Source organism: Carcharodon carcharias, chromosome 8 (genome assembly GCF_017639515.1).
Source record: "Carcharodon carcharias isolate sCarCar2 chromosome 8, sCarCar2.pri, whole genome shotgun sequence".
In the NCBI taxonomy this organism is placed as follows: domain Eukaryota; kingdom Metazoa; phylum Chordata; class Chondrichthyes; order Lamniformes; family Lamnidae; genus Carcharodon; species Carcharodon carcharias.
The window spans coordinates 40,730,575-40,755,808 of record NC_054474.1 but is presented as its reverse complement, the minus strand read 5'-3'; the positions used below and the strand labels follow the sequence as shown (position 1 = coordinate 40,755,808).

General features: G+C 42.9%; 1 protein-coding gene across 2 annotated transcripts in view; it reads left to right on the top strand.

Moving 5' to 3' along the window:
- Window positions 1–19,905, top strand: part of LOC121280754 (cyclin-dependent kinase-like 4) — a 173,341-nt gene extending 153,436 nt beyond the window's left edge. The window contains exons 12-13 of one of the 2 annotated variants that reach the window (XM_041192915.1): window positions 16,804–16,928; window positions 19,806–19,905. In XM_041192915.1, coding sequence (XP_041048849.1) covers window positions 16,804–16,848 — 45 coding nt within the window. In that variant the 3' untranslated portion in view covers window positions 16,849–16,928; window positions 19,806–19,905. Of the gene's footprint in view, window positions 1–9,537; window positions 10,375–16,803; window positions 16,929–19,805 lie in introns of those variants that run through there. The other variant, XM_041192914.1, reaches the window with a different exon arrangement.
- The last annotated feature ends 5,329 nt before the right edge of the window (window positions 19,906–25,234 follow it).

The window sequence follows — 25,234 nt, the reverse complement described above, 5'->3', positions numbered from 1 at the left end:
GATCGGTTGCCTGTGATACCCCCCCAGCCAATTATCCTTTCCACCAAGTCAGCCACAGGGTATAATTGGTGCTGATCCACTAATATCTCTTTCATGCCTCTGCTGAAATTGATCCATTCAATCAATTAGAATGCTTGTTTTAGAATTTAATCAAGGGAGTTGTGAAAATCTTTGGAGCTACCATTTCCCAAGAATGGAAGAAACAGGCTTTTCTTTCACCCCCTGCCTTGGCTTGAATCTGTTGATTTTTGTTTCATCATGTGTTTGGGGTCTAGATGGCGTTCTTTGGGGTTTGTCAATTCTTCCAAAGTAAGCTGCTTGAGCCTGTGGTTTGTTAAAACCATTACTCTTTATTTACAGCTACTATATAAACATTAGGAACAGTGCATGAGTTTGGAACTTCTGCTTCCTCCATATCCCTGTTACTCAATCATGTGATGTTACATCATCATTATATCAGCATCACGTGATGATGTTAGCCCTTTACTCTATATCTCCCCCCAAGTCTTTATCCCAATTAAATACATCCTCCTATATCTCCCCACAAAGTCTCAGACTTCACAGGGTTAGTGTCTAAGGTGCCTTGACCAATTTCCCCTATCTAATCTGATCTCTTTCTCACATTCCACACTCTCCCTGTGGATGGCTGGAGAGCTTCATCTTCTTTCATCTTCTTTATCTCCAACAGGATATGAGTAGTAATCCCAAGTTTCTATTGGCTTTCTTTCCAAGGATATTAAGGCTGCGGTTTCCCCTTCTGGTACCCTGGTCCATCTCAACCCCACATGATCTCAGTTGTGGAGCTCTTTCGATTATTATCTCTTCTTTCTGTTAGTTTTGTATCTATACTCTGTCCTCAGGTTTCAGGACTGATAAGTCTTGTGCTCTGTGCCTGAAGTTAAAATTACGAGCCTGTTAGTTTCTCTGTACTCCCTCATGCTGTTTCACACTCTCCTGGTTGTTCGAGGTAACATTAGGTTTTAGTTTTTACTGCAGAGCTGGAAATTATGTTCTCAATGTCCCATCAACAACGGTTGGTGAGAAACCATTTTGTAGCGCTGAGGATCTGTGACAGAAGATCTAAATTAAGGTCTTCGTTGTTCTTCATCAAGTCTTTTGATGATTCAAATACTTCTCTCAGCTTTTCCATTTGCCCGAAGATAATGAGGTGAGCTGGTTATATGAATTAATCTGTATTCCTTTGCAAAATTTTGGAATAATTCATTAGCAAACTGCAGACCATTGTCTGATACCAAAATGTCCGGCATGCCATATGTTGCATAAATTGTCTTCAGTGATTGAATGACTGTTGTTGAGACTTGAGTCCCAATTACATGCTTGTTGTGGGATGGCTGAGTTGGTATTTTAGATAGAGTAGTTCAGCAGACACTTCTTAGGTGGAACACATTCTGTTTATTTACAAGGTACTCAGCAGCTTCACATGTGTGCTTCTACGTCAAACTCTATCAACATACTTCTACTGTTCACTTGCAGACTACTGACTTCCAGTTAGCCCACGCTACTGCACTATTAGTTACACAAGATCATGTGACCTTCCTTTATAACAACCTTCTTAAAGGTATACTGCATACCAAATATAACTGTAGTTACCACATCCCTCCCTCTTTAACTTGGAACATACATTTTACATTTTCAATTACAATTTTTTCAAAATAGCAAATTTTTTACACTGCTAAGTAATCTACAAATTCAGTCTTTCTGGGGGTTTCCTTTGGCATGTAGAACATCTCAGCTCTACAACTTCAGATGATTTGTTAGGAAGCTCATTTTCTGAAGTTGTCTGAACATCATGTTCTTCGGTGGGTACTGCAGATCTGTTTCCTCAACTCTTGTAGGTACAACAGGCACTTCAGACACATCTGTACTAGGTTGAGTTCTTTCAATGGTAAATGTTGACTCGGTTGTGAGCACTGATGGAATCATTTCTTGATGATTTGTCTCTCTCTTCCTCAAATGATCCACATGTCTCTGTATGACTTGGCCTTCCACCTTCACATGGTAAGATAGAGGTCCAGTCACTGCACTTATTTCACCTGGTAACCACTTTGGTCCTTCTCCAAAGTTCTTCACATATACCATCTCTCCCACGGTAAACTTCCTTTCATGACTGTGCCAGTCGTGTCTAGTTTTCTGACTTCCTTGATTCCTTCCCACCTGGATGTGCACTGTGTAGTTCAATTAACAATGACTTTCTTCCCTTTGGAGGAACTATCACTCGTGCTCCCCACAATAAGATACCATCTGGCTGGTTATTTCATGTCTTCTGTTAAAGTACGGTTTCATTTAATCAGATACAGGCTCCTGTAATCAACCATGTAGCACTTACTTTCGTACTTGAGATAGGACTAGGTCCTGAATTGTCCAGTCTCTGATCTGTCTAGCACATATCAGCAATGAATCTAAGAAATTTAACAATAACACAAGTTCTTGTGGAACTGGGACATCTTCATCATTTTCTTATAAAGGCAAACAACCAAGTGCATCAGCGTTTACAATTTGATCTCCAGGCCTATGTACAAAAGTATACTCGTATGCTGCCAGGATCAACACCCATCGTAGTATTCTTGCTGAGGCTATGGGTGGTATAGCCTTGTCTTTGCTGAACAATCCTAGCAGTGGCTTGTGGTCAGAAATGTTTGTAAAATGACAGCCGTGTATGGACTGGTGAAATTTCTTGACACCAAAGATGATTGGCAGGCCTTCTTTTTCTATCTGTGAGTATGCCTTTTCTGCTGTGGTGAGCGTTCTTGACACATATCCTATAGGCCGTTCCTTGCCATCATCCATCCGGTGGGAGAACGCTGCCCCCACTCTGTAGGGGGATGCGTCACATGTCAAAACCAATTCTTTCTTCTGGTCATAATGTACTTATAGGTTGGATGAGTGCAACAATTGTTTTGCCTTAAGGAAGACTTCTTTTGGGGTGCCTCTCAAGACCAGCATACTTATCATGAGTAGATAATGCAGGGGTGCCAGTTCTGTAGATAAATTAGGTAAGAACTGCCCATTATAATTGATCATTCCCAAGAATGATTTGAGTTCGGAGGTGTTCTTTGATACAGGTGCCTCTCTTATGGCTCTCACTTTTTCCTCAACCCGGTGGAGGCCCTGTGAATCTACCCGGTGACCCAAATAGATTACCTCCCTTGCTTGGAACATACACTTTTCTTTTTTTTAAATGCACTCCAGCCTGCAAGAAATGTTTTAAAACTCCTTCTAAGTTTGCCTATGCTCCTTTTCAGAGAGTCTTGTCACCAAAACATCACCTAAACAGACTACAACCTGGGGCAGTCCTTGCAGTAAATTTTCTATTGTTCTCTGGAAGCTGGCGCAAGCTGAGGAGACGCCAAAAGGCAATTGAGTATATTGGTACAACCCCTTGTGGGCATTAATTGTGACAAGTTCCTGGGAGGCCTTCTCTAACTCTAATTGTTGATAAGTATGACTCATATCAAGCTTCATGTAGGCGGTTCTATCTGCCAGCTTGGCATACAGGTCTTTGATTTTTGGTATGGAGTGTCTATCCAGCTTAGCCACTTCATTAACTGTCAATTTGTAGTCTTCACAAATTCGAAGGCTTTGGCCAGGTTTAAGTATGGGGACTATTGGCTTTGCCCATTCTGAGAGCTACACAGGTTGTATAATGCCCAGTTTCTGTAATCTGGCCAGTTCAGTGTCAACCTTTTCTCGCAGTGCATAAGGTTCTGGTCTTGCCTTTATGAATCGCAGGGTTGCCTCTGGATCCACATGAATTTTTGCTTGCAGCCTCTGGATCTTCCCAAGTTCATCCTTGAAAACTGAGGCGTATTTTTGTAGTAACTCTGGTACCCCACTTGGTCTCAGCTGGACAATTTCCACCCATTCTAACTTAATCTTCTTTAGCCAGTTTTGTCCCAGGAGACTTGGCTCCTCGCCTGCTACCAGCAACAAGAGTAGATTTGCCAATTGGCTTCCGTAATGCACAGTTACTCTGCTAATGCTCTCAGTCAACAAGATGTTATCTCTGAGTGACCTTGGTGAAGTCTTTGAAGAATATCAAGCTGATGTGTTCTCGGAGTGACTATTTTGTCATTAAAACTAGGAGATCATTATTGATTCTGAGGTGTTTCTCTGTTCAAAATACTTCCATAGTACTGGATTGTTAGGCATATGATCTGGCCGTCCTTCCAGACAGTATTTTCTTATCTAGATACGTTTGCCATCTTGCTGCTGTGCTTGTTTTATCAGCATTAGCTGGTGGGTGTTGAATTATGAGAAATGTATATATTTCCACCTTCTTGAGGAAATGCAAATCCTCTATATTGAACCTTTCAACTGGTATCCTCGGTAGTGTTTCTGCTGTCATCTGGTACTTCCCTTGAACGTACTATGTTATGGAGTCATATCTCATTAAACTTAATCTGAACCGTTAGGTTCTAGGCGGCCTCTCCCCAATCTCTTTCATGCTCAGAAGAGCAACAAGTGGCTTATGGTCTGTTTTAATTTTAAATTGCAGTCCCACCGCATAGTCTGAGAATTTCTCATACACCCATGTTGTTGACAGTGCTTTCTTCTCAAATGTAGGGTATATTTTCTCATTGCCTGTGAGTGACCTTCAGATGTAGTTAACTGGTCAATGCAGGGGTGTATTTACAATGAAACGCACTGTGCCAGGACACCCAAATGACAGGGTGGCTCCAAAATGAATGAGTTCCAAATTGTTCAAACTGTGTGCTTGAACTGATGCTGCATTTGCAAAGTTAAAAAGGGAGATGCCAAGTAAATGATTTATTTTTGGGACCAAGTCCCATGTGTGATGGGAGTGACAGGCACCTGGGGTGGTCTCAGAAACATCTCTGCCTCTGATCAGCTAAAAAAACATATCTGAAGAAAACACATTTCAGATGAACTCACTTTACTGACAAATAATCATTTCACAGAGCAAGTCTGTCTCAGTCTCTGTCAAACCTTCACAAAGTAAATAGTAAGACTCCGCTATTCCACCAGGAATACTTTGAAAAGTAAGTTTGAATGGAGATTGAAATATTCAGAAATGATATTACCAGAGAGCTAGGATAGCTCCTTTTCCAATCAGGCTGCCACAGCAATTATATTTCCCCCTTTTTTGATAAATCCCGCTCCTCCCATATACGCTCCCTCTCTCTGATGCAAGGCATGCTACTTGCTAACAAGCCTAGAGTAGACCCCCAGGGGCCCATGGTGAGCCAACTCGCTCTACACAACAATAGTGAAGTCCATCTGCTCCCCTCAGCCCATGATCGCCAATGCAAGAAGGGAGCTCACTCACTGGTTGTTTGAATGAATAGCCAGGGCCACAGGTTAAAGATATCAGTGATGGTTCCGGTGCTAGCAGTCTGGCCTTGGGGTCAGAGGGTTGTGGGCTTAAGTCCCACTCCCGTCCACACACTCCAGGGAAGTACTGATCTGTTAGAGGTGCCACCTTTGGATGTAAAAGATCCCATGAGGTTATTTTGAAGAAGAGCAGGTGAGTTACCCTTGGTGTCCTGACCAATATTTGTCCCTCAATCAACATCACACAAAACAGATTCTGGTCATTATCACATTGTTTGTGGGGACCTTTCTGGGTGCAAACTGGCTGGCATTTCCCACATTCCCACTTCGAAAGTACTTCATTGGCTACATAGCTTTGGGACTTCTGGTGTCATGAAAGGTGCTATATAGTTGCAAGTCTTTAAATTTTGGTATGTCTTTGAGGTGGTTTTAAAAGTACCAGCCCACTATGCTGAGGTAGGAGGAACTGTAGTCCACACACATGCTTACGACTAGCTTCTTACCTCAGTAATGCCAAGTTAGACTCAATGACAGAAAATAAATAGAGACAGATTTACCTGACACTGCTCTAGACTACATCTTATCAGCCGGTTTTATAGTCAATCTTTCTTTGGCTTTCACTCCAGACATCGTGTCCAATGCAGAGAGATACCAGAAACTGGATTGGAAAATTGACTGTGGTCAGATGCTAGGGGGAAGATGTTGGGCAGTCCTAGAGCTTCACTCCACACATTCCCATTCTCTCTTAATGATCAGCAAGCTTTGATGGGGAGAGGAGTTTCAGTAAAACTTCGGCCAGTTTGTTCAGAGGTTGAAACATTGACCTCGAGCTGAGTTTTAGTTTGATTTTAATTTAAATGATTGTAATGCGGGCCAGCCTGAAACCACAACAGCAGCTTATGCTCTTCCACTGTGCAATAATGTTATGAGATTTTCCAGTGAGTGATGAGATCTTAGTTAAGTGCAATGTTTCTCAGGTCTCCTGGGTAACAGATGTGTTGAGAGTGCTGTTTTGCCTCAGTAAACTGTTGGCACTGGAGCAAGGCTCCAGTCTGCTGTCTCTGTCTCTGAACAAAATATTACCAACAGACTGACATTTCGATGTTCAAGTGGGCATCTAGTCAGCTTCCCTCTCCTCCCTGCAGACACTCTTTCTCCTTCTCCCTCTCTATTTATAACCTGTCCTTGGTTTTTGGCTTTTCTTGTCAGCAAGTTCCATGTTTGCTCACCTCACGTCACAATATTTACCATCTTTACCATCATTCAGACAAGAGATAAGCTTGGATTTCAATGAGGCAATTATTCATACAAGCATGTTTTTACAAGTGGAGAAGAACTGATCAATTTGTGTATTTCTTGGCTTCGCCTTTCAGGGAGGTGGGGGTTGGCCAAAAATGAAGATGAGCACAGGGCCCCACTAACTGTAAATCCGCTATTGTCTCTCTGTACTTGAAATAATACTGCATCCAGACCTATAGATGATGCATCCTCAGCTACTATGGTCTGTAGTTCTGAGTCATAATGTGCTAAAATGTCAGAGGAAACTAAAAGATTTTTAATTTTCTCAAAAGCATTTTGCTGGTCCACATTCCAGCACCCATTGTTGACCCTGTATCAAGAGCTGTTTCAAAGGCTTAATGACCTCTGTTGCCTACTTGGTTGACCATCCCAAGGAATCCCTGAAGTTCAGTAATGTCTTGGGTTATGGAAACTCTTTGATCACCTTTGTTTTTTGTGGGCTGACTCTCATTCCAGAGGCTGTAGAATGTGATCTAGAAATTTAATCATAGGTTTGGCAAACTCACATTTCTCATTCAATGTTAGGCCTGCATCCTGTAAGACTTTCAGGACTGCTCTGACTTTGCAATCATGCTCTTCTTTCATGGCAACATGTACAAGAATGTAGTTCAAATGGCTTGCTATGCCTTCCGTGCCTTCTAGGGTTTGAGATTTTTTTTTTCTTGAAAATTTCAGGAGCAGACACAATTCTGAATGATAATCTATTAAAGCAGGAGCGACCTAATGGTGTTATAAAAGTGGTCAGCTATCTGGATTCTTTGTCCAGCAACAACTGCCAAAATCTGCTCTTTGCATCTAATTTGGTGAATAGAGTACTCTTGAGGCCGTCATGTGGATCTCATATTCCAATGATTTATTTAGTTGAGTTAAATCCACGCAGATTCTAATTCAGCATTTGGCTTTGGAACTGTGACCATTCCTGAACACCGTTTAGTAGGCTGTAGCATGTTCTCAATTTCACCTTTGACTTTGTCCAAGAGTGAGTGAGGGACCTTCCTCGGTGTAAAGAGGCAAATTAGCATCAGCTGTTAGGGTGACATGGTACTCGGTCTTCAACCTTTCCAAGCCTGTAAATAATCTTGGAAATTAATTCCTTAATGTAGTGATATAATGCTTATCAGTAATTTCATCGACTTTATAGATTAGCTTCCGTTTTAAGCATGCCTTCCTTATTAGTAAAGGAAACGCTTGACTCTGCATGACGTACATTCTCTATCTTCGTACTTCAATTTTGCCATGTGTTGGCCTGTGACTTTCAGTGTAGTCCCACCTGAACCCTGTAACATGATAGATGAAGGTTGTCGTGTAATGTGCTTAAGCCATTTTACTTCATTGCATAAGACAGACACTCCTGCCCCTCTGTCTAATTTAAACTCTGTGGGTGTCCATCTACTTGAAGTTTAGTACTCCAGTATTTATTTTCCATTTCATTTACTTCCCTTAGGAAAGTTATTTCCTTTTTGTGTGGTTCTTCCACTCCTTGTATGGGGTTTGACTTTAATTTTTCTTCCTCCTTTTTGTAGGCCATCTAGTTTTAGATTAGTGGATAATTTTAAAATGTCCTATTTTTCCACAGTTTTGGCACTCTGCTCCCCCTGCTAGGCATTCTTTCCACTTGTGCAGGTTTCTCCCACCACACAGAGCGTTTCAAGATGGCAGTTGGCGCACTTTTCCACGTTTTCGCAGGCTTCTGCTTTGGTGTGCTTTGCCTCTTCTGGCCTACATACTAAAAAACCTCACCCATTCTTTTCCATGGGACCTCATCTTGCCCACATCCATTTTACTTTCTGAACTCAGTTTGCTCCACAATTTGTACTGCCTAGATTAGAGTTAAATCTTCTCTCCTATGCAAGAGATCTGATAGAGCTTCATCTTAGACCCCAACTGCTATGTGATCACAAATCAATTCTTTCCTCAATATTCCATAGTCGCAGTTTTCTGCCAGCTTGTATAGGTCATTGACGAACGAATCTATGCTCTCACCTGATCTTTGTTTTCGCATGTTAAATTTTGGCCTTTCTATAATTAAATTTTTGCAAACACTGAAATATGAATCAAACGTTTCTGGGACTTATTTGTAAGAAGTTGAAATCTCATTGATTCCCTACCTTGCTAAATACATCTTTGCCAAAGAGTAATGTATTGATCTGATCCTTTTGTTTTTTTTTGTAAAAACCAAAAGTGGTTCTTCTTATGGAAAACCTCTTTCTCAAGTTGTTCCACTGCAGAACCTGTTGTGAGCCATCAAAGTTCCAGAATGGTTCTAGGAGCAGTAGTGAGGATTCCATGCTTGTACCAAGCCCTGAAATGGTTGCTGCTTCACTGGTGTTGCTTGTTGATTCTGGTCTGTGCTCACGGCATCTAGACTCCGGGTCTGTGTCTCAGCTTGTATCTGCTGCACCCGCGAAGCTCTGACTTTTTGGTGAGTTTTGAATCTGATGCTTTTGTCCTTTTAAGGATCTCTTGGCTTGCCCGGTCTGTAACTGCTTCTTGGAGCTTTTTCTGGGTCTTTTACTCGCTGTCTGCTGCCGCCATGTTTCATCATGTGTCCAGGGGCTAGACGGGGTTCTTTCGGGTTTGTCTATTCTCCCAAAGTAAGCTGCTTGAGACTGTAGTTTGTTAAAACCATTACTCTTTATTTATAACCACTATATACATATTAGGAGCTCTGCACGTGTTTGGAACTTCTTCCTCAAGATCTCTGTTGCTCAATCACATGCTGTTACATCATTATTACATCGTGTGCTTCTGATGTTAACCCTTTGCTCTACATCTCCCCCAAGTCTTTATCCCAATTATATATATCCTCCTACAATTGTAGATAGAGTTACTGGGTTGATTTTAACTTGTCAAAATCTGCTTTAGTAGTATGTAATAGCCTTAAAATGGCAGACTCACCTCACTGTTAATATTGACATTTTGCAGGGACCCTCCGCTGGGTGCTTCAGGCGATGGAGGTTGGAACTAGTCAGAACCCTCCCCAGCATAGTGGACCTGTAAATACACCCTGGGAACTTATTTTCTCCAGCTATATCTTCAGGACATTGGACGTGAACTTTTAGAGACCTATGCCCCAGAACATTCAGACATCTTTTTTTCACCACTGGCTTCCAATCTTTTGCCTGAAGGGTATTTGTATGTATGTTCGGAATTTAGCATGCTCATATGTATAACACTAGATTTGTCGAAGTAAAACAGCATTTTTCAATCACAAACCCAATCCCCTAGTTCATGTAAACCTGTTTATAATGGTTGAGTCCTCTATGCTCCTGGCTCTTGCACATATCTTGGTACTTCTGCAAATTTGCAGATCATTCTCCCAATATTTACACCTAGATTATTAGTGGAAATTGTGAATGACAATACCACGTGGGAAACCACTCATGACCGATCTCCAAGCAGATCCAAATCCATTTATAACCACTTTCTGCCGACCAGCTTTCAGCTAATTCCCAATCCAGTACAGTCCGTTGCCACTAATTCCACAAGATCCTGCCTGTAGAGAAGCCTCTTATACATTATCTTATCTTAAGCTTTCTGAAAGTCTACATAGGCAATGTCAACAAAAATCAAGGTTGACACTCCAGTGCAGTATTGAGGGAGTGCAACACAGTTGGAGGCAACATCTTACAGATGCAACGTTAAATTGAGGTCCCATTTATCTACTCGAGTGGATGTAAAAGATCCAACAGCACCACTTCAGAGAAGATCAAGGAGTTATCCCTGGTGTCCTGACCAATATTCATCTCTCATTCACCAAAAAAACCCTCTGATTATCTGGTTATTATCACACTGTTGCTTGTGAAAGTTTGCTGCATGCAAATTGGCCACTGTTTCCTATATTGCAACAGTGACTACATTTCCAAGTATTTTACAGAAGAACATAAGAAATAAGAACAGGAGTTGGCCATGCAGTCTCTTGAGACTGCTCCACCATTTAATAAATTCATGGCTGATCTGAATGTGGCCTCCATTTTCCTGTCTGTCCCCCATAACCCTTAACTTCCTTCTAGATCAAAAATCTGTCTCACTGAGCCTTGAATATATTCAATAGTCCAGCCTCCACTGCTCTCTGAAGTAAAGAGTTCCAAATATTAATGACTCTCTAAGAGAAGAAATTCCTCCTCATCTCCATCTTAAAAGGGAGGCCCCTTATTTGGATACTGTGCTCCCCAGTTGCACCTTTCCCCAAAAAACATTCTTTCAGCATCTACCCTGCCAAACCCCCTCAGGAACCTACATGTTTCAATGAGATCATCTCTCATTCTTCTCAACTCCAGTGCATACAGGCCAAACCTGCTCAACCTTTCCTCATTAGACAACCACTTCATCACAGGAACTGCCTCCAATGCAAGTATGTCCTTTCTTAAATAAGGAGACCAAAGCTGTATGCAGTACTTTAGGTGTGGTTTCACCAACTTCTTCTTCAGCTGTAGCAAGGCTACTTTTATACTCCATTCTGCTTGCAATAAAGGCCAACATTCTATTTGCCTTCCTAATTACTTGCTGTATCTGCATGCTACCTTTTGTGTTTCAGGCAAGAGGACACCCAGATCTCTCTTTATTGCAGCACTCAGCAGTCTCTTTTGATGTATTTTCTATTTTTTCTACCAAATTGGAGAACCTCATATTTTCCAACATTATACTTCACCTGCCAAATTTTAGCCCACTTTCTTAACCTATCAAATCCCTCTGCAGACCACGTGTGTCCTCCTCACAACCTGCTTTCCTGCCTATTTTTGTATCAGCAGCAAATTTGGCTACATTACACCCAGTCCCTTCACCCAAGCCATTAATGTAGATTGTAAATAGTGGAGACCTCAGCACTGATCCTTGTGACACCACACTCATTGCAACCAGAAAATTAGGCATTTATCCTGACTCCCTATTTCCTGTTAGTTAGCCAATCCTCTATCCATGTTAATATATTAACCTTGCTTCTTGAGCTCTTACCTACTGTAGTAACCTATAATGTGGTATCTTATTGAATGCCTTTTGAACATCTAAATACACAACATCTACTCATTCCCTTTATCCCCCTGCTTGATACATCCTCAAAGAACTCTAATAAATTTGTCAAACGTCATTGGCTATTAAGCACTTTGAGACATCCAGTGGTCATGAAAAGCACTATATAAATGCAAGTCTTCCTTTGTTTTTCTTTCCGTATCAACTGTCATGTGAATTCCTCAAAAACTAACAGCCAAACTGGTAAAACAGCACCTTTTTATGGGATAAAGACAGAATACTGCGGATGCTGGAAATTTGAAACAAAAAAATGCTGGAGAAACTCAGCAGGTCTGACAGTATCTGTGAAGAGAAAGACAGAGTTAACGTTTCAAGTCCATTTGATTCTTCTTCAGCTCTGAAGAAGAGCCATACGGACTCGAAACGTTAACTCTGTCTTTCTCTCCACAGATGCTGTCAGATCTACTAAGTTTTACCTTTTTATGGGAACCCTGTTCGGTGTCCCTGATGTGGGCTTCTCTGTGTCAGTATTCATATTATATATTCACAGTAAATCACTCAAGCATCTTCCTTATTACTGATGTCAAGCTAATGAAAGTATAGTTAGCGGGAAATGTTTTTTAAAAAAAACTTGCCTTTGTGTAGTACTGTCACGACCACCAAATACCTCAAAATGCTTTACAGCTAATGAAGTTTTTTTGAAGTGAAGTCGCTGTTGTAGGTCTTGTGGCACAATGGGTAGTGTCCCTATCTCTGAACCAGAAGCTCTGGACTTGAGTACCACCCAGGGACTGAATTTTTTGGGTGATGGGGTTTCCTTTTCCACCATCCAAAGAGTCAGTGGGGAACACATCCCCACAAACTCAGAGGGCTCCGCAGCCATTTCACGCTCGAATGAGCATCAATTGGCTGCAGGCAGGACTTCCGCCCCTCACTCAGAAGTCCTGCCTTAGAGAGTTGCCAATCTGATTGGCCAGCAGCTCTCCAGTCCCTGGAGCGACAAGATCTGCAGTGGACTGAAGAGGAACTTCAGGGTTTTGCCAGATCCTAAATCCCAGGACCGGAGAGCAAGGTAAGTTTAAAGTGTCCTAGGGCAGGGAGGTAGGGAAGGCCTAGAGGGTTGCAAAAGGGAAATCGAGATCTGAGGGGAGAGGCTGTGGAGGGTGGGGATGGTGGGAGGGAGGGAGGGAGATCCAGCGGCACTGAACCTTAAGTGGGGGGTGATGCCCAAAGTCAGGAGGAGGCTTCTGATGGAGACACTGCATCCCCTTCCCGCCCAAGATTGAAGCTTCCCCCATGTCAGGTAAATCCTCTCGCCAATGTAAAAATTGAGGCTGGGCAGGAAACAGCCCTTGAGTAGCCAATAATTGGCTACTTAAGGGCCTTAATTGGGGCAAGGGCATGTGTTCCTCACCCCACCACTTAAAAACCCACCATCTGAGGAGCGTACGGTTCAGGCCTAGGACTTGGTGATCATAGAAGGTGTCTTCATAATGTGGCCAAACAGGTTGATTATCAACATGCAAATCGTTCTGATATGCCCCCGGCAGGTGGTAAGAGTGGGAGAGCCTCCTGATCAGCCAGAACCTGCAGAAGGCATCGGCAATCTGCTGCACTACCTTGCCAGGCATCACCATGGACCAACCACATGGAAATCCATGTTCATCAATGCCTTCTTAAGGCATGGTACCTGAAGAGCGAGAGAGAGGGAGAGTCACTGTTGTCATTTAGGAAATATGGAACCTGGCAGCCAATTTTTGTGCACAATGAATTCCCACAACATTGTATTTCATGCCACTGCACTGGAACAGGAAATCGGTGCCATTGACATCATCATTGTTTGCCTACTGTTGCTACCCTCATGATCGCTGCCACTCTGCTTGCTGCTTCACTTGGGGAGTGGGCACCAAGTGAGGCAGCAAGAGGGTCAACAAGAGAGGCCATGAGTGGGAGGTCAGCTGGGTGGCGATTGAGGCAGCGCTTGGGTAGGCATCCAGAACATTGTTCTTTGATGCAGGCAGCTACCTATGGCATCACTGGCAGTGACATCACAGGCACTGTGACTGCAGGTGTAGTTGACTGCACCCTCTGCAGTTTCAGTAGCAACAAATGCAGCCTTCCCGCAAACAGCAATGTGATAATGGACAGATAATATGTTCTTTCATGATGTTGATTGAGGGAAAATATTTGTCAGAACACCAGGGATAACTACCTTGCTCTTATTCAAAATAATGCCATGGAATGGGGCCTTGGGTTAAAATCTCATCGAAAAGGCAGCATCTCCAACAATGCAGCTCTCCTTCAGTACTGGAGTATCAGCTTTGCTTTTTGTGCTCAAGCCTTGGAGTAGGAGTTGAACCCAGAATCTTGTGACTCAGAGGCAAGAGTGCCACCAACTGAACCATGAATGACATTCCCCTTGTTTAATGATTTGAACTGTGTTAGCCTCTTCCCAGACTCCAGTGAGCTATTGAAAATATGTGCAAAGGACTCACCCAAAATAACTGCTTTCTGAAGGTTGGTAAGAAACCATGATTAAATATTCCGGATATTATTTTCAACCACAAATGCAATAACTTAGCTAATCACAGCTGTGACAATGTCAAAGGTGCTGCAGTTAACCTCAGAGGGCAAATCCACTAGGATACTACTCACTAGGATTCCCACTCCTGATTGCTATTCGGTGACTCTTGCTGGAAGAGTGTGTATACTGGTAAACCAAATCAAATTCAGTTCTTATGCCCCTCACAAATTGGCGGCCAACATTCGTTGTCAAAGGTCATGTGTGAATGTTGGTTACTTGAATGAATTACTTGAGGGTAACTGATGCCCAGTTACTTATGAAGGCGTCAGTACCTTGAGGAGAGGTTGGTTAGGAGAAAATGGCCATAGGAATTGATGAAAAGAAAAATAGTGAATACTTCTAAAATCTAAACACTTACTGATACATGGCTTGAAAAAATCCCAGTTCTGTTGTCTTTACCTAGTTTGTTACAATGCAATTCCTACATTTCTGCCTGGTTAAATTAAACTATGAGTTAATTAGGGGGTCTGGAAGCCACAATCGGTTTGGTGATTTTTTATTATGGGATAGTGTCATTATCAAAACATTTTTCAGCCTTTGGCATTTAAAGTTAGCATATAGTTCTCCCTTGTCAAATATAACAGATATTACATGCAGCGTTAACTTTTTCTGTACACTGTATCATCAAAGCCACCAGAATAGGTTTGATAAAGAGTTAAACTGCCTCTCTTAACCGATTAGAACCACAAGGTCAAGAATGAATTGGGTTATCTGCCTTTAATAACAGCCTTAGAAGAGTACCTCTTGTTGCATCACTGTGACATTTATGTTTCCCACCGTAAATACCCTCCGAAAATAAGTCCCATGCCATTTGATGTTAGTGCTCTGAATTTGCCTGGATCGGTCACAATTGCAAACAATATTCTATCTGACATAATTCACTGCAATGGGTACACTGGTTGAGTGGGGAAGATCAAAAATATTTTCTCCATTTGGTCAAACTCATTCTAGGAGGTATGGGAAGCCTGAAACATTTTTCTATATTATGTTTGTCCGATGTAAAATCCCAAAATTGTGCTCTGTTCCATTCCGTTTGTATGTGTTGTATGTTAATAAAGCAGCCTTTTAGTAATGACTCCTGGCTGTCTTCTTTCCTTAAATGGAAACCACAAAAATCACTAACTTTTGGAAAAACATGAAGGGAGCCATGAAATGTATTGAGATAAATTTATCTTGCACCATACTGACCTTAATGAGCTGGATTTTCATGTTGTCAGGGGGTCTCCGTGGAGGGGTGAAAATAGTGGCTGCAACTCAAATCCAGGATTTTCAGGGCTTCTGGTTTTCAGTAGAGCCTTTTAAGGTGTGGGCTGGTTTGAGTTGCAAGCCCACACCCTGCACTCCCAACCTGGCTGGCTCCATTGCGGAGATAGGCATGTCCTAGTTCTCCACAATTTTCATGGAGTTGGGCCAGCTTTTCAAAGAGTCATGGTTCATGGCACCTCAGAGATGTCATGAACCATAGTCTGCATAGTAGAACCTTTTGAAAGGTAAGTTCGAAAAGTCCTCCTCATGCCCCCTATGCCAATGCATGCTCCCAAACAACCCCTAAGACCCCTCGTGCCTCCCATGCCAAGCTATGGCACTTGCATGCCCACTCATCAGTCATTCATTGATAATCTTCCACTTTCTGAAAAAAACTCCTTTTTACCCCAGGCCAATAAAAGTGTCAATCATCTAGATTATTTAAAGTATCAATAGTGAAAACTGGAAGCACTTGAAACCTCTTCATCTTGTGTAGATAAACATTGTGCAATTGACAGAAGAGATCAAAGAGCCAGAACTCTCAATCAAACAATGTTTTCCCTGGGCTCAGCTGTTTCAACAGTCTAATGGATTTCTGAGCCTCCTTATGCATTCTTGGTAAAGAGCTCATGATTGACACTTTTAAAGGCCTGTAGTAAAAAGGAGTTTTTTTTTAAAGAAACTGGAAGGTCATCAATGAATGATTTATTTTAAAAAGCTTCTTCTACACATCCTATTGTTACTATAGGGTTCATTGTTTCTATACAGTGTATTGTGGGTGAATGGGCATGGAAGTGCCATAGCTTAATGGGGACATCAGGAGCCATGGGGGTGATGGGTCAGGGGCATACCTTGACGGTGGCATGAGGGACCATGGAGGGGGTGGATAAGGGGCATATCTTGGCATGGGGGCCATGAAAGGACATGGTGAGGTGGGCGGGGGGGCATAAGGTGGTTTAGTTGGGGCATATGGAGTGTGTGATGGGTGAGTGCATGTGAGGGATGAGGGATAGAGGACCTTCCTTTCTTGATTTAACTGGAACAAAGTCCAATAGCACTGAGGCGGGCTTTTTACACAGCCTGGTTTGGCATCAGATAGCCCCTGTGGCTACCTCTGAACTTTTTTCCTGGGTCGGCTGCCCAGAATGAAAATCCTGTCTTTCCTGGCACTTTCTGCTGAGTTAGGTGGGCCAAGCCAAGAATTTGCCCAACTCCCATTATCACTTCGAGGATGAAAATCCAACTCAACATGTGCGAATGTTATCATGGCACCAGAATGGTATGAAATGGTTTTAAGTTTGCAATCCTCTATGTGCCAAATTGATTATCTCAACCAAAAAAATTTCCAATATTTCTATCCAATGCTTATGTTGTGTTTAAACTTATTTTTAAAGGTACATTCTGCCCTTCGCCTTTCTTGTGCAGTGAACCATGACTAAGAAAAGAATGGATGATCTTTCAGGCTTCTGCCAATGTTGCTTTGAAGTTGGCTGCCAGGAGATGACAAGTATGATCTGAGGTGACTTGCACTGATTTTTCATGGCAATCCACGACAGCACAAGTTAGGAATTTATCTTGTGAAGGATCACTAGTATAAATTGAAATGATTAAGTATAATGGGCCGCATGTTGGTTCCATCTGATATTTTAAAAAGAAGTTTGGGTTCTATTCACATGTGGTATGATCACAAATATGTGCTACTGAGAGGAAGGAAGTTCACAGCACCTGGAACCACCACACTGACTGACTAGGCAACCAAAGAAAGACTTTAGCTCTAATACTCCTCCCCATCTCACACTGGACAGATACAGAGTGGTGTATTTTTTTTATCCAGGCAAGTGGAGAGTAATCCATCACACTCCTGACTTGAGCCTTGTAGACGGTGGACAGGCCTTGGGGAGTCAGGAGGTGAGTTACTTGCTGCAGGATTCCAAGCCGCTGACCTGCTCTTGTAGCCAAGTACTTACATGTTCAATTTATGGTCCCCCCAGGATGCTGATAGTGGGGATTCAGTGATGGTAATGCCATTGAATGTCAAGGGGCGATGATTAGATTCTGTCTTATTGGAGATGGTCATTACGTGGCACTTGTGTGGCACAAATGTTACTTGCCACTTGTCAGCCCAAGCCTGATATTGTCCATCTTGCATTTGGACATGGATTGCTTCAGTATCTGAAGAGTCGTGAGTCATCCCTATTTCTGACTTTATGATGGAAGGAAGGTCATTGATGAAACAGCTGAAGATGGTTGGGCCTAAGACACTACTCTGAGGAACTCCTGCAGTGATGTCCTGGAACTGAGATAATTGACATCCAACAACCACAACCATCTTCCTTTGTGCTAGGTATGACTCCAACCAGCAGAGAGTTTTCCCCCTGATTCTCATTGACCTCAGTTTTGCTAGGGCTTCTTGGTCAAATGCGGCCTTGATGTCAAGCACAGTCATACTCACCTCACCTCTGGAGTTCAGCTCTTTTGTCCATGTTTGAACCAAGAATTTAATGAGGTCAGGAGCTGATTGGCTCTGGCAGAAACCAAACTGAGCATAAGTGAGCAGGTTATTGCTAAGCAAATGTCACTAGATGGCACTGGTGATGACCCCTTCCATCACTTTCCTGATGATCGAGAATAGACTGATGGGGCGGTAATTGGCCAGCTTGGATTTGTCCTGCTTTTTGTGTACAGAACATACCCGGGCAATTTTCCGCATTGCCTGGTAGATGTGTGATCTAACAGTATCTATATATGGTAGGCCCGATCATTTTCAGGTCTTGGTGTCACTATGAGTGCAGGCCTGTTACATAGCAGATTACTCTGGTAAGAAACAAAGGTGGCATCAGGGACAGCCTCTGGGCCTTCTGTTGGAGAAAAGCAGCTAGAGGCCTCCAGGCCTGAAAATCCATGGGAGGCTACAAGAGAAGTTTGGACATATTCTCAAGCCGCCTTTGCCTTGCTGCCTGACCCCCTCAAATGCATCTATATGAGGAGGTTCCAAATATAAAGTTATTTCTAGCTTCTTTTGCCTTACAGAGTTAATCTGTCCCACATGAGAAAGCTGAGAAGGAAGGGGCAGGAGCACCACCTCGCAACATTTCCACAGCTACCTTCCTGTTCACCTGTTGTAAACTTAGGCATAAGCCAGATCTATTGCTCTGGGGAAGCCTGCAAATCCTAGCAGAGAGCGCTATAGTACTAGGAAGAACCATTCCTAAACATTATGGGGAGGATTTTGGGCCCTTTGTTTCATGGTTTAGTCTTCCTGTAATGTGAATTTGTTGGAAGTTAAGCAAATTGTGTGACATGTTAGGAATATTTCATAGGTTGAAACAATTCAAAGATAAATCAGCCTTGCCACTGTCATGTAAACTTGCCTTTGAGTCAGAAGGTTGTAGATCCAAGACCCACTCTATGACTGAAGCACATAATCAAAATGGCACATTGGTGCAGCACTGAATGAGTTCCATATTATTGGAGGTGCCATCTTTTGCTTGGGATGTTAATGTGAAGTTCTGTCTGCCTGTTCAAAAATTCTCATGGCACCAATTGAAGAATAATAGAATTCTCCCAGTGTTCTGTTCAAAATCCATCCCTTAACCAGCACCACCTACCTAGATTAACTGGTCATTTACCGCATTACTGTTTTTGGGATCTTGCTGTGTGCTAATTAGCTTTTGCATTTCCCTTTAAAACAACAGTGACTGTTTTTCAAAAGTAAAGCCGAGAATGTGAAAGGTCTTATATAATAACGATTTTCCTTTCCTCGCCTTCTGAGTCTTCTGCCCATTGAGAGCAGTAATTTTGAAAGATGTATTACGAATACAATATGATGGGGACACAATGCACAACAAATACTGATTCGGTGAGCAGGCACAATATTGCACCCTTGTACCACTTGTACCTTATACCTTGTTCTCCAAATTCAGTCTCCAAAATTATCAACGTACTTTTGGATAGTTCACTGTTACCATACTAAGATAAAGGCAAAATATTGCAGATGCTGGAAATCTGAAACAAAAACAAAAAATGATGGATAAACTCAGCAGGTCTGACAGCATCTGTGGAGAGAAAAACAGAGTGAATGTTTCGAGTACATATAACTGGCTGGTTACCAATTATACAGTAATTCAGATTTAACACATGCGAATGTTTATAGAACAGAATACAAAATGGCTTCTTTAGCCCAGTGTTAGTACAAAATGGCATCTAGACCTTGTTAGTTTATACAGTCAATATAATGTGAAAGCTCCCTAAAAATTGTGAAGTTAAACTAAAATCTACTGCCCATGCAGGCCTACTTACAAGATGGATGACTTTAGATCCTGCTGGTGAGATCTAGGCCAAATAATTAGCTTAACCTTTGAAGAAACTGTAAAGGATTTTTTTATTAAATTCCCAGATTGGTCCCCTTTACACAGAGCCAAGAGAAAAATGGCCGCGGCCTAAAGAACCCCACCCTACCCAGATGCTGAAGATGTGCCCAAAGTGTAAGTGCCAGCGCTAAGGAAATGAGATGCCCTCCAGCACTGGCCTTGAAAACTTCAGTGGAATCAGCATTGGAGTGTATCAGGAAGAGCAATGCTGACATAAGTGCCAAGAATTTTTGGTCCCATTATGATGTTTTATTTTATCCACTGTTTTACCTGTCCCTTTGCTGATGGTGAGTTAGAGGATGCTTATTTTATGATAATAGGGATGTTATGTCATGTAATGCACATTATGCCATCGGAACCATTCATTTCTTGAGCCACTTGTCACATTGCTGTTTTACTTTGAGCAAATCGATAAATTCTGCTCAAGCATGAAAGAAATGTCACAGAAAATAGGCGTGATGCCTAAAGACGTTTGTCCCACATACAAGTCTGTTAATGCACGTAAAACAAAGTTTTTCTCATTCTTATCTCTGTCATCTTCATGGGAGTCGCTTTTGTCCCTTTATGTCCTCCTCTGTTTCTCTATATCTATAGCCATCTCTAAGTCCTCTTATGCTACTGTGTTTTATCTTCAGGTCTGTATTTGCCTATATCTTCTATTCTGCTCCTGTTGTGTCTTATGTTTCTGCTGTTCTCTCTTGCTTAGTCATATCTTGTGCTGCACTCTCTCTTTTTCTCTTCTTATTTCTGATCCTCTCCTGTTGTTCTTAGCTTTTCTACTGATCCTGCCTATACTTTCTTTTTTTCACTCGGGCTGGGCCATCATGGATAGCAAATAGTCGGTGGGAATAAAGACCACGGCCCAGTGGCATGTTGGACTCGAGGAAGGATCGGGTATAGGCTGGATCTGGTGCGGTGGCATCTGGATGGGATCATGGAAGCACAGGAAAGTGGATGGTGCTATGGAGCTTTGCAGAGGTTCCAGAGGATTGAATGGTAATGATAATGGGAAGTATGATTTTATGGTTTGAAACACAGTTTAAAATTACCTGGCCTCATGGAAATAATATGGCCACTAAACTGTATAACTGGACGTTCATGTGACATAAACAGGAAGCCTCTTAACATTATATGAAAAGAAAGAGAGAGAAAGAAGACTATAACTAGAATTAATTTTAGTTTAATTATCCTAATTCTTTTATTCTGGGTGTAAATAAGCACTAAAAATTTGCCAGCAGCAGGGCTGTTATTTTTAATTATTTTTTAAAATAGAGTTTAATCTATCACAATGCCAAGTCTAAACACATAAAGATAGTCTAGCAGTTTAGAACCCTGATTCCAAAATACGCACTATACAACATTAGGGGCAGAACATGTCAAAATGTTTTGTCCCCAACCAACTACTCAGTCAGAGTCTGGACCAATAGGCCATGAATGTCAGATGAGTTTTTTGACGGGGCTATGAGTGATCTCAGAGGTTCAAACCTGCGTACATGGCACACATGCTCAATTCTGGTGCAAGTCTTGCCAGGCGCTATGCTGGTGCAGGCGTTAACATGTAGTTATCATGTACCAAATGTATGCAGGGTATTCAGATTATGATGTCAATCATTTGGCACCAGTGCGGCCATTTTCAGGCTCAGCGCTCCAGCAACACTGTCTCTATATCATTCATGGTTAAGCATGTGGTCAGCAGCAGGAAGACCCCTGCCCACCTCACATCAACTGCTTTCAGAAAAGTCTCCTATATGCTTCTAAGACTTGGACAATCTACATCAGGCACCTCAACGCATGGGAGAAGTACCACCATCGGTACTTCACAAGAACCTTCAAATCCATTGACCAGAAAGGTGGTCCTCTCTCAAGCCAACTGTTGGGCAGTACATGTCATTCACATGCCCAACACCAGACTCCTGAAGAAATTGATCTTCTCTGGACTCAGTCATGGCAGAAGACTCCCAGGAAAACAACGGGAATGCTTTAGGGATGTCCTCAATGCATCTGTGAAGAGGTCAAATGTACCCGTGGACTCATGGGAAACCTTGGCTTGTGAGCAAATAAAATGAAAGCTCATTTGGGAAGGCACTGAATACATCAAGGGACATTGTCTGGAAAGTGCAGAGTGATGTCAAGGCATGGAGGGAGTACACAAAACTCCAAACAATCTGCCTACCCAACCCTTCAAGCACCACCTGCCCTGCATGTACCAGAATCTGCAGATTGCACATTGAACTTATCAACCATCTCAGAACCCATCGAATCAGAGTGGAAGCAAGTCACCCTCGATCCTGAAGGACTGCCTAAGAAGAAAACTTTCAGATCAGTTGTTGATTGATTTCTGCTGATTTTTGCTGCAATTGTACAAGTGTTTCGTGCTTTCTAGAATTTAAAACGATTAAAGTCTACAGAGAGTGGTGTGGCACTGAAGGAGTTTGTCCTGACTTCAAGATTTCTGCACAACCCTGCTGCTCCTAGATATGGAGACATGGATGCACAAGTAGTCAACCCCCTTGGAATGCAGCATGACTGGGCAAATGTGCAGAGACCAGTTAGAGCAGGGCAAGCTGCTAGAAGAAAGAGGAGGAGAAGAAGGGCTCTCAGCAGGAGGTCATATCCACTCAGGGTATTCAGGGAACAGTTCTCTTACCTCAACCTTAGCTAGGAACAATGGTTCAGTAAGGACGTCTTCAGTCTGCCACCAATTCTGTCACTTTCTGAAGCCACAACTACAAGCTCAGAACAGGACGAAGACGGCATTGCCAGTGGCTGTGAAGTTCACTGTAGTCACAAACCTATGTATTGGGCTTCTTCCAGGCTGGCACTGGAGATATTTGCAACAGCTTACTGTTTGCTGTCTGCTGTTGAGTAAGGAAGGCTACTTCGACTCTGTATGCAAAGAGAGCTGATTATATTTCACTCTTTCTTGCCAGAGAGTAGCAGGTGGAGCAAGCATGTGACTTTGTGGGTATTGCAGGCTTCCCCATATTGCACGATGCCATTGGCAGCACAAACGCCACTTGTGGATGCCACATATTAACTCTGAGATGTATTCCATCTGAGAGGAATTCCAGACCCTCAACATTCAGCTGGTGTGTGATCATACATAGTGTATCATATAGATCAGCGTCTGGTACCTTGGCAACAAACTTGATGCCTTCATTCTGTGGCAGTCTGCTCTGCCAGCTGCATTTGAGCTACCATGGTAAACCAAAGGGTGGCTACTAGGCGACAAAAGCTATCCACTGACAACATGACCCATGACACTGGTGTGCTAACCATGCACATGTGAGTAGCACACATACAATGAAAGCCATGTAACCACACAAGATGTGATCAAGCAGACCATTGGCATGCTGAAAAACTGGCTGGGATTTTCTGGCCCCACCTGCCACCAGGAAATTCTGGTCCCACTGAAAGTCAATGGACTTTTGGTGGTCTGTCCTTTCCCCCATGGCAGGTCCCAACATGGCAGTGCCAGAAAATTCTGGCCAATGATACTGATCCCGGAACCACTCTGGACAAGCCTGCCATATTTGGCAAAACAGGTGTCAAGATTCATAGTGGTCTGCTGTATTCTGTCTAACCTCGCTAATATGAAGGCACAGCCCTTGCCAGCAGCAGTATGGTGAGTCATGAAAGAGCAGAAGAAAGAGGAGGAGAAAGAGGAGGAGGCAGAGGAAGAGAAAAGGAGAAGGCAACCAGCACAGGCTGTGCATGAACAACTCAGCCGACTGCAATCCCAGTAACCGTAATCCCAATTCCCCATGCACCAACTGACCTACACATTAGCTTCCCTCTGTCACTGGCCATCATGGAGTCCACTTGGCCACAATACAAAAATTAAAGCCACCAGTAAATAAACATTCCAAACCAATTATATAAATTAAACATTTCATCTAGCCGACAAAAGTCAACTAATTGCCCTTGTGCATTCCATTAGACCCTGTCTTTGGTGTGCCTTTGCCTATCCTAGTATTCCTATGCAGTGCAGCATGGCTTGTGGGAGGCTGTTGACTTTCATTCTGCAGATGGCATTGAACGATGTCCTCAAACAGATTTGGACCTAAAAAGCCTGGCTGTGGACTGCACTATGTCAGCATGGGCAGTAGCAGTCTGAGCTGGCTGGTTGGCAGACAACAGTAAGGGCACTAGTGTGTAGCAGTGGTGGGAAGATAAATGCAGCCTTTCTGAGAGACACAATAGATTTGTTCCCCATGGAGTCACTACCACCATACCCCCACCCCGCACGCCCCCCCCCCCCCCCCCCCCCCCCCCCCTACCCTTGCAGGGTCTCACCTCAATTCTAGTAATCTGTTAGAGGACTGATTGCTGGACTGCTGTGAGAGCCTACAAAGCCCCTTTCAACACTAGTATTGACAACCATAATGGCCACAGTCTGAGCTTCCATGACAATAACCTGACCTTGCATGAAAACAATTGGAGCTTGCTTTACAGAAGTGTGAGCCTCCACTGCAGCACCCAGACATTAGCTGGCTTCTGCTTGTGCTACAATGAAAGCTGAGACAGCCATCAGATGTTGCATTATGGTTCGTTCCACCAGTGTGCTAATGGAATTGCCCACCACTTCCATGTTGGAAAGGAATGGCACCAAGCTCTGCACAAAGCCTGTGCAAAGTTCATCCAGGATAACTCCAAGCTGCTTGACAGTGCATGCAGACTTTCTGGCAAGCTTGCCAACACAACAAGTATTTCAGAGTGCATACCCATCAACGTTAACATCATCACACATTAGGCCACCACATCAAAGTGCTCATCAGAGTCCTCAAGAGTCCAGAAATCGTGTACGATCTTGTCCTCCAGCACCTGCTTTCCCCCTGCTCATGCCTGTATGCCACTTGTGCCCAGTGACTTCCATTTGCATATGCCACCTCTAACCTAGACTCTAAAGAACGCACAAACTGGTGGCTGAGTATGTGAAATCAAGTGACTGTGCTTCTTCATCATCACTGCCTTTTTGCTCTTCTACCTGTTGTACTTCCACCACTGCCTGACCAGGTTGCAGTTTTTAGATTTTTGGTGAAAGACATAGGGTAGGGTTGTAGTGAGTGGAGGGAAGTAAGAGATGCCTATTAACACAAATTGCAGCTTCTAACACAGAAGAGATTGTAGGATGAGGAGGAAGTATGTTGTGAGCAGAAGGATTTTGTAAGAGGATTTCAAAATCTTCTATAGTTTCAGTCCCGCTACTGGCTACAGTCTCAGCAATTGCTACTCCAATGATGTCACGTACCGTCTCCTCCATGGAGGTAAGGACTGTCTCCCACTGGTTAGCATTTACTGCCTCCAGTTGTGCATCACCTTGTCCTGCAAGAGAGGGAAGTGTTCAGTGGTTGTTGTGCAATCTGTTTGGATATTATGGCTGTCATGATTGAATAGCTGGCAGTGTGTGCAAGCTGTGAGTTGTACATATGAACATACAAAATAGGAGCAGAAA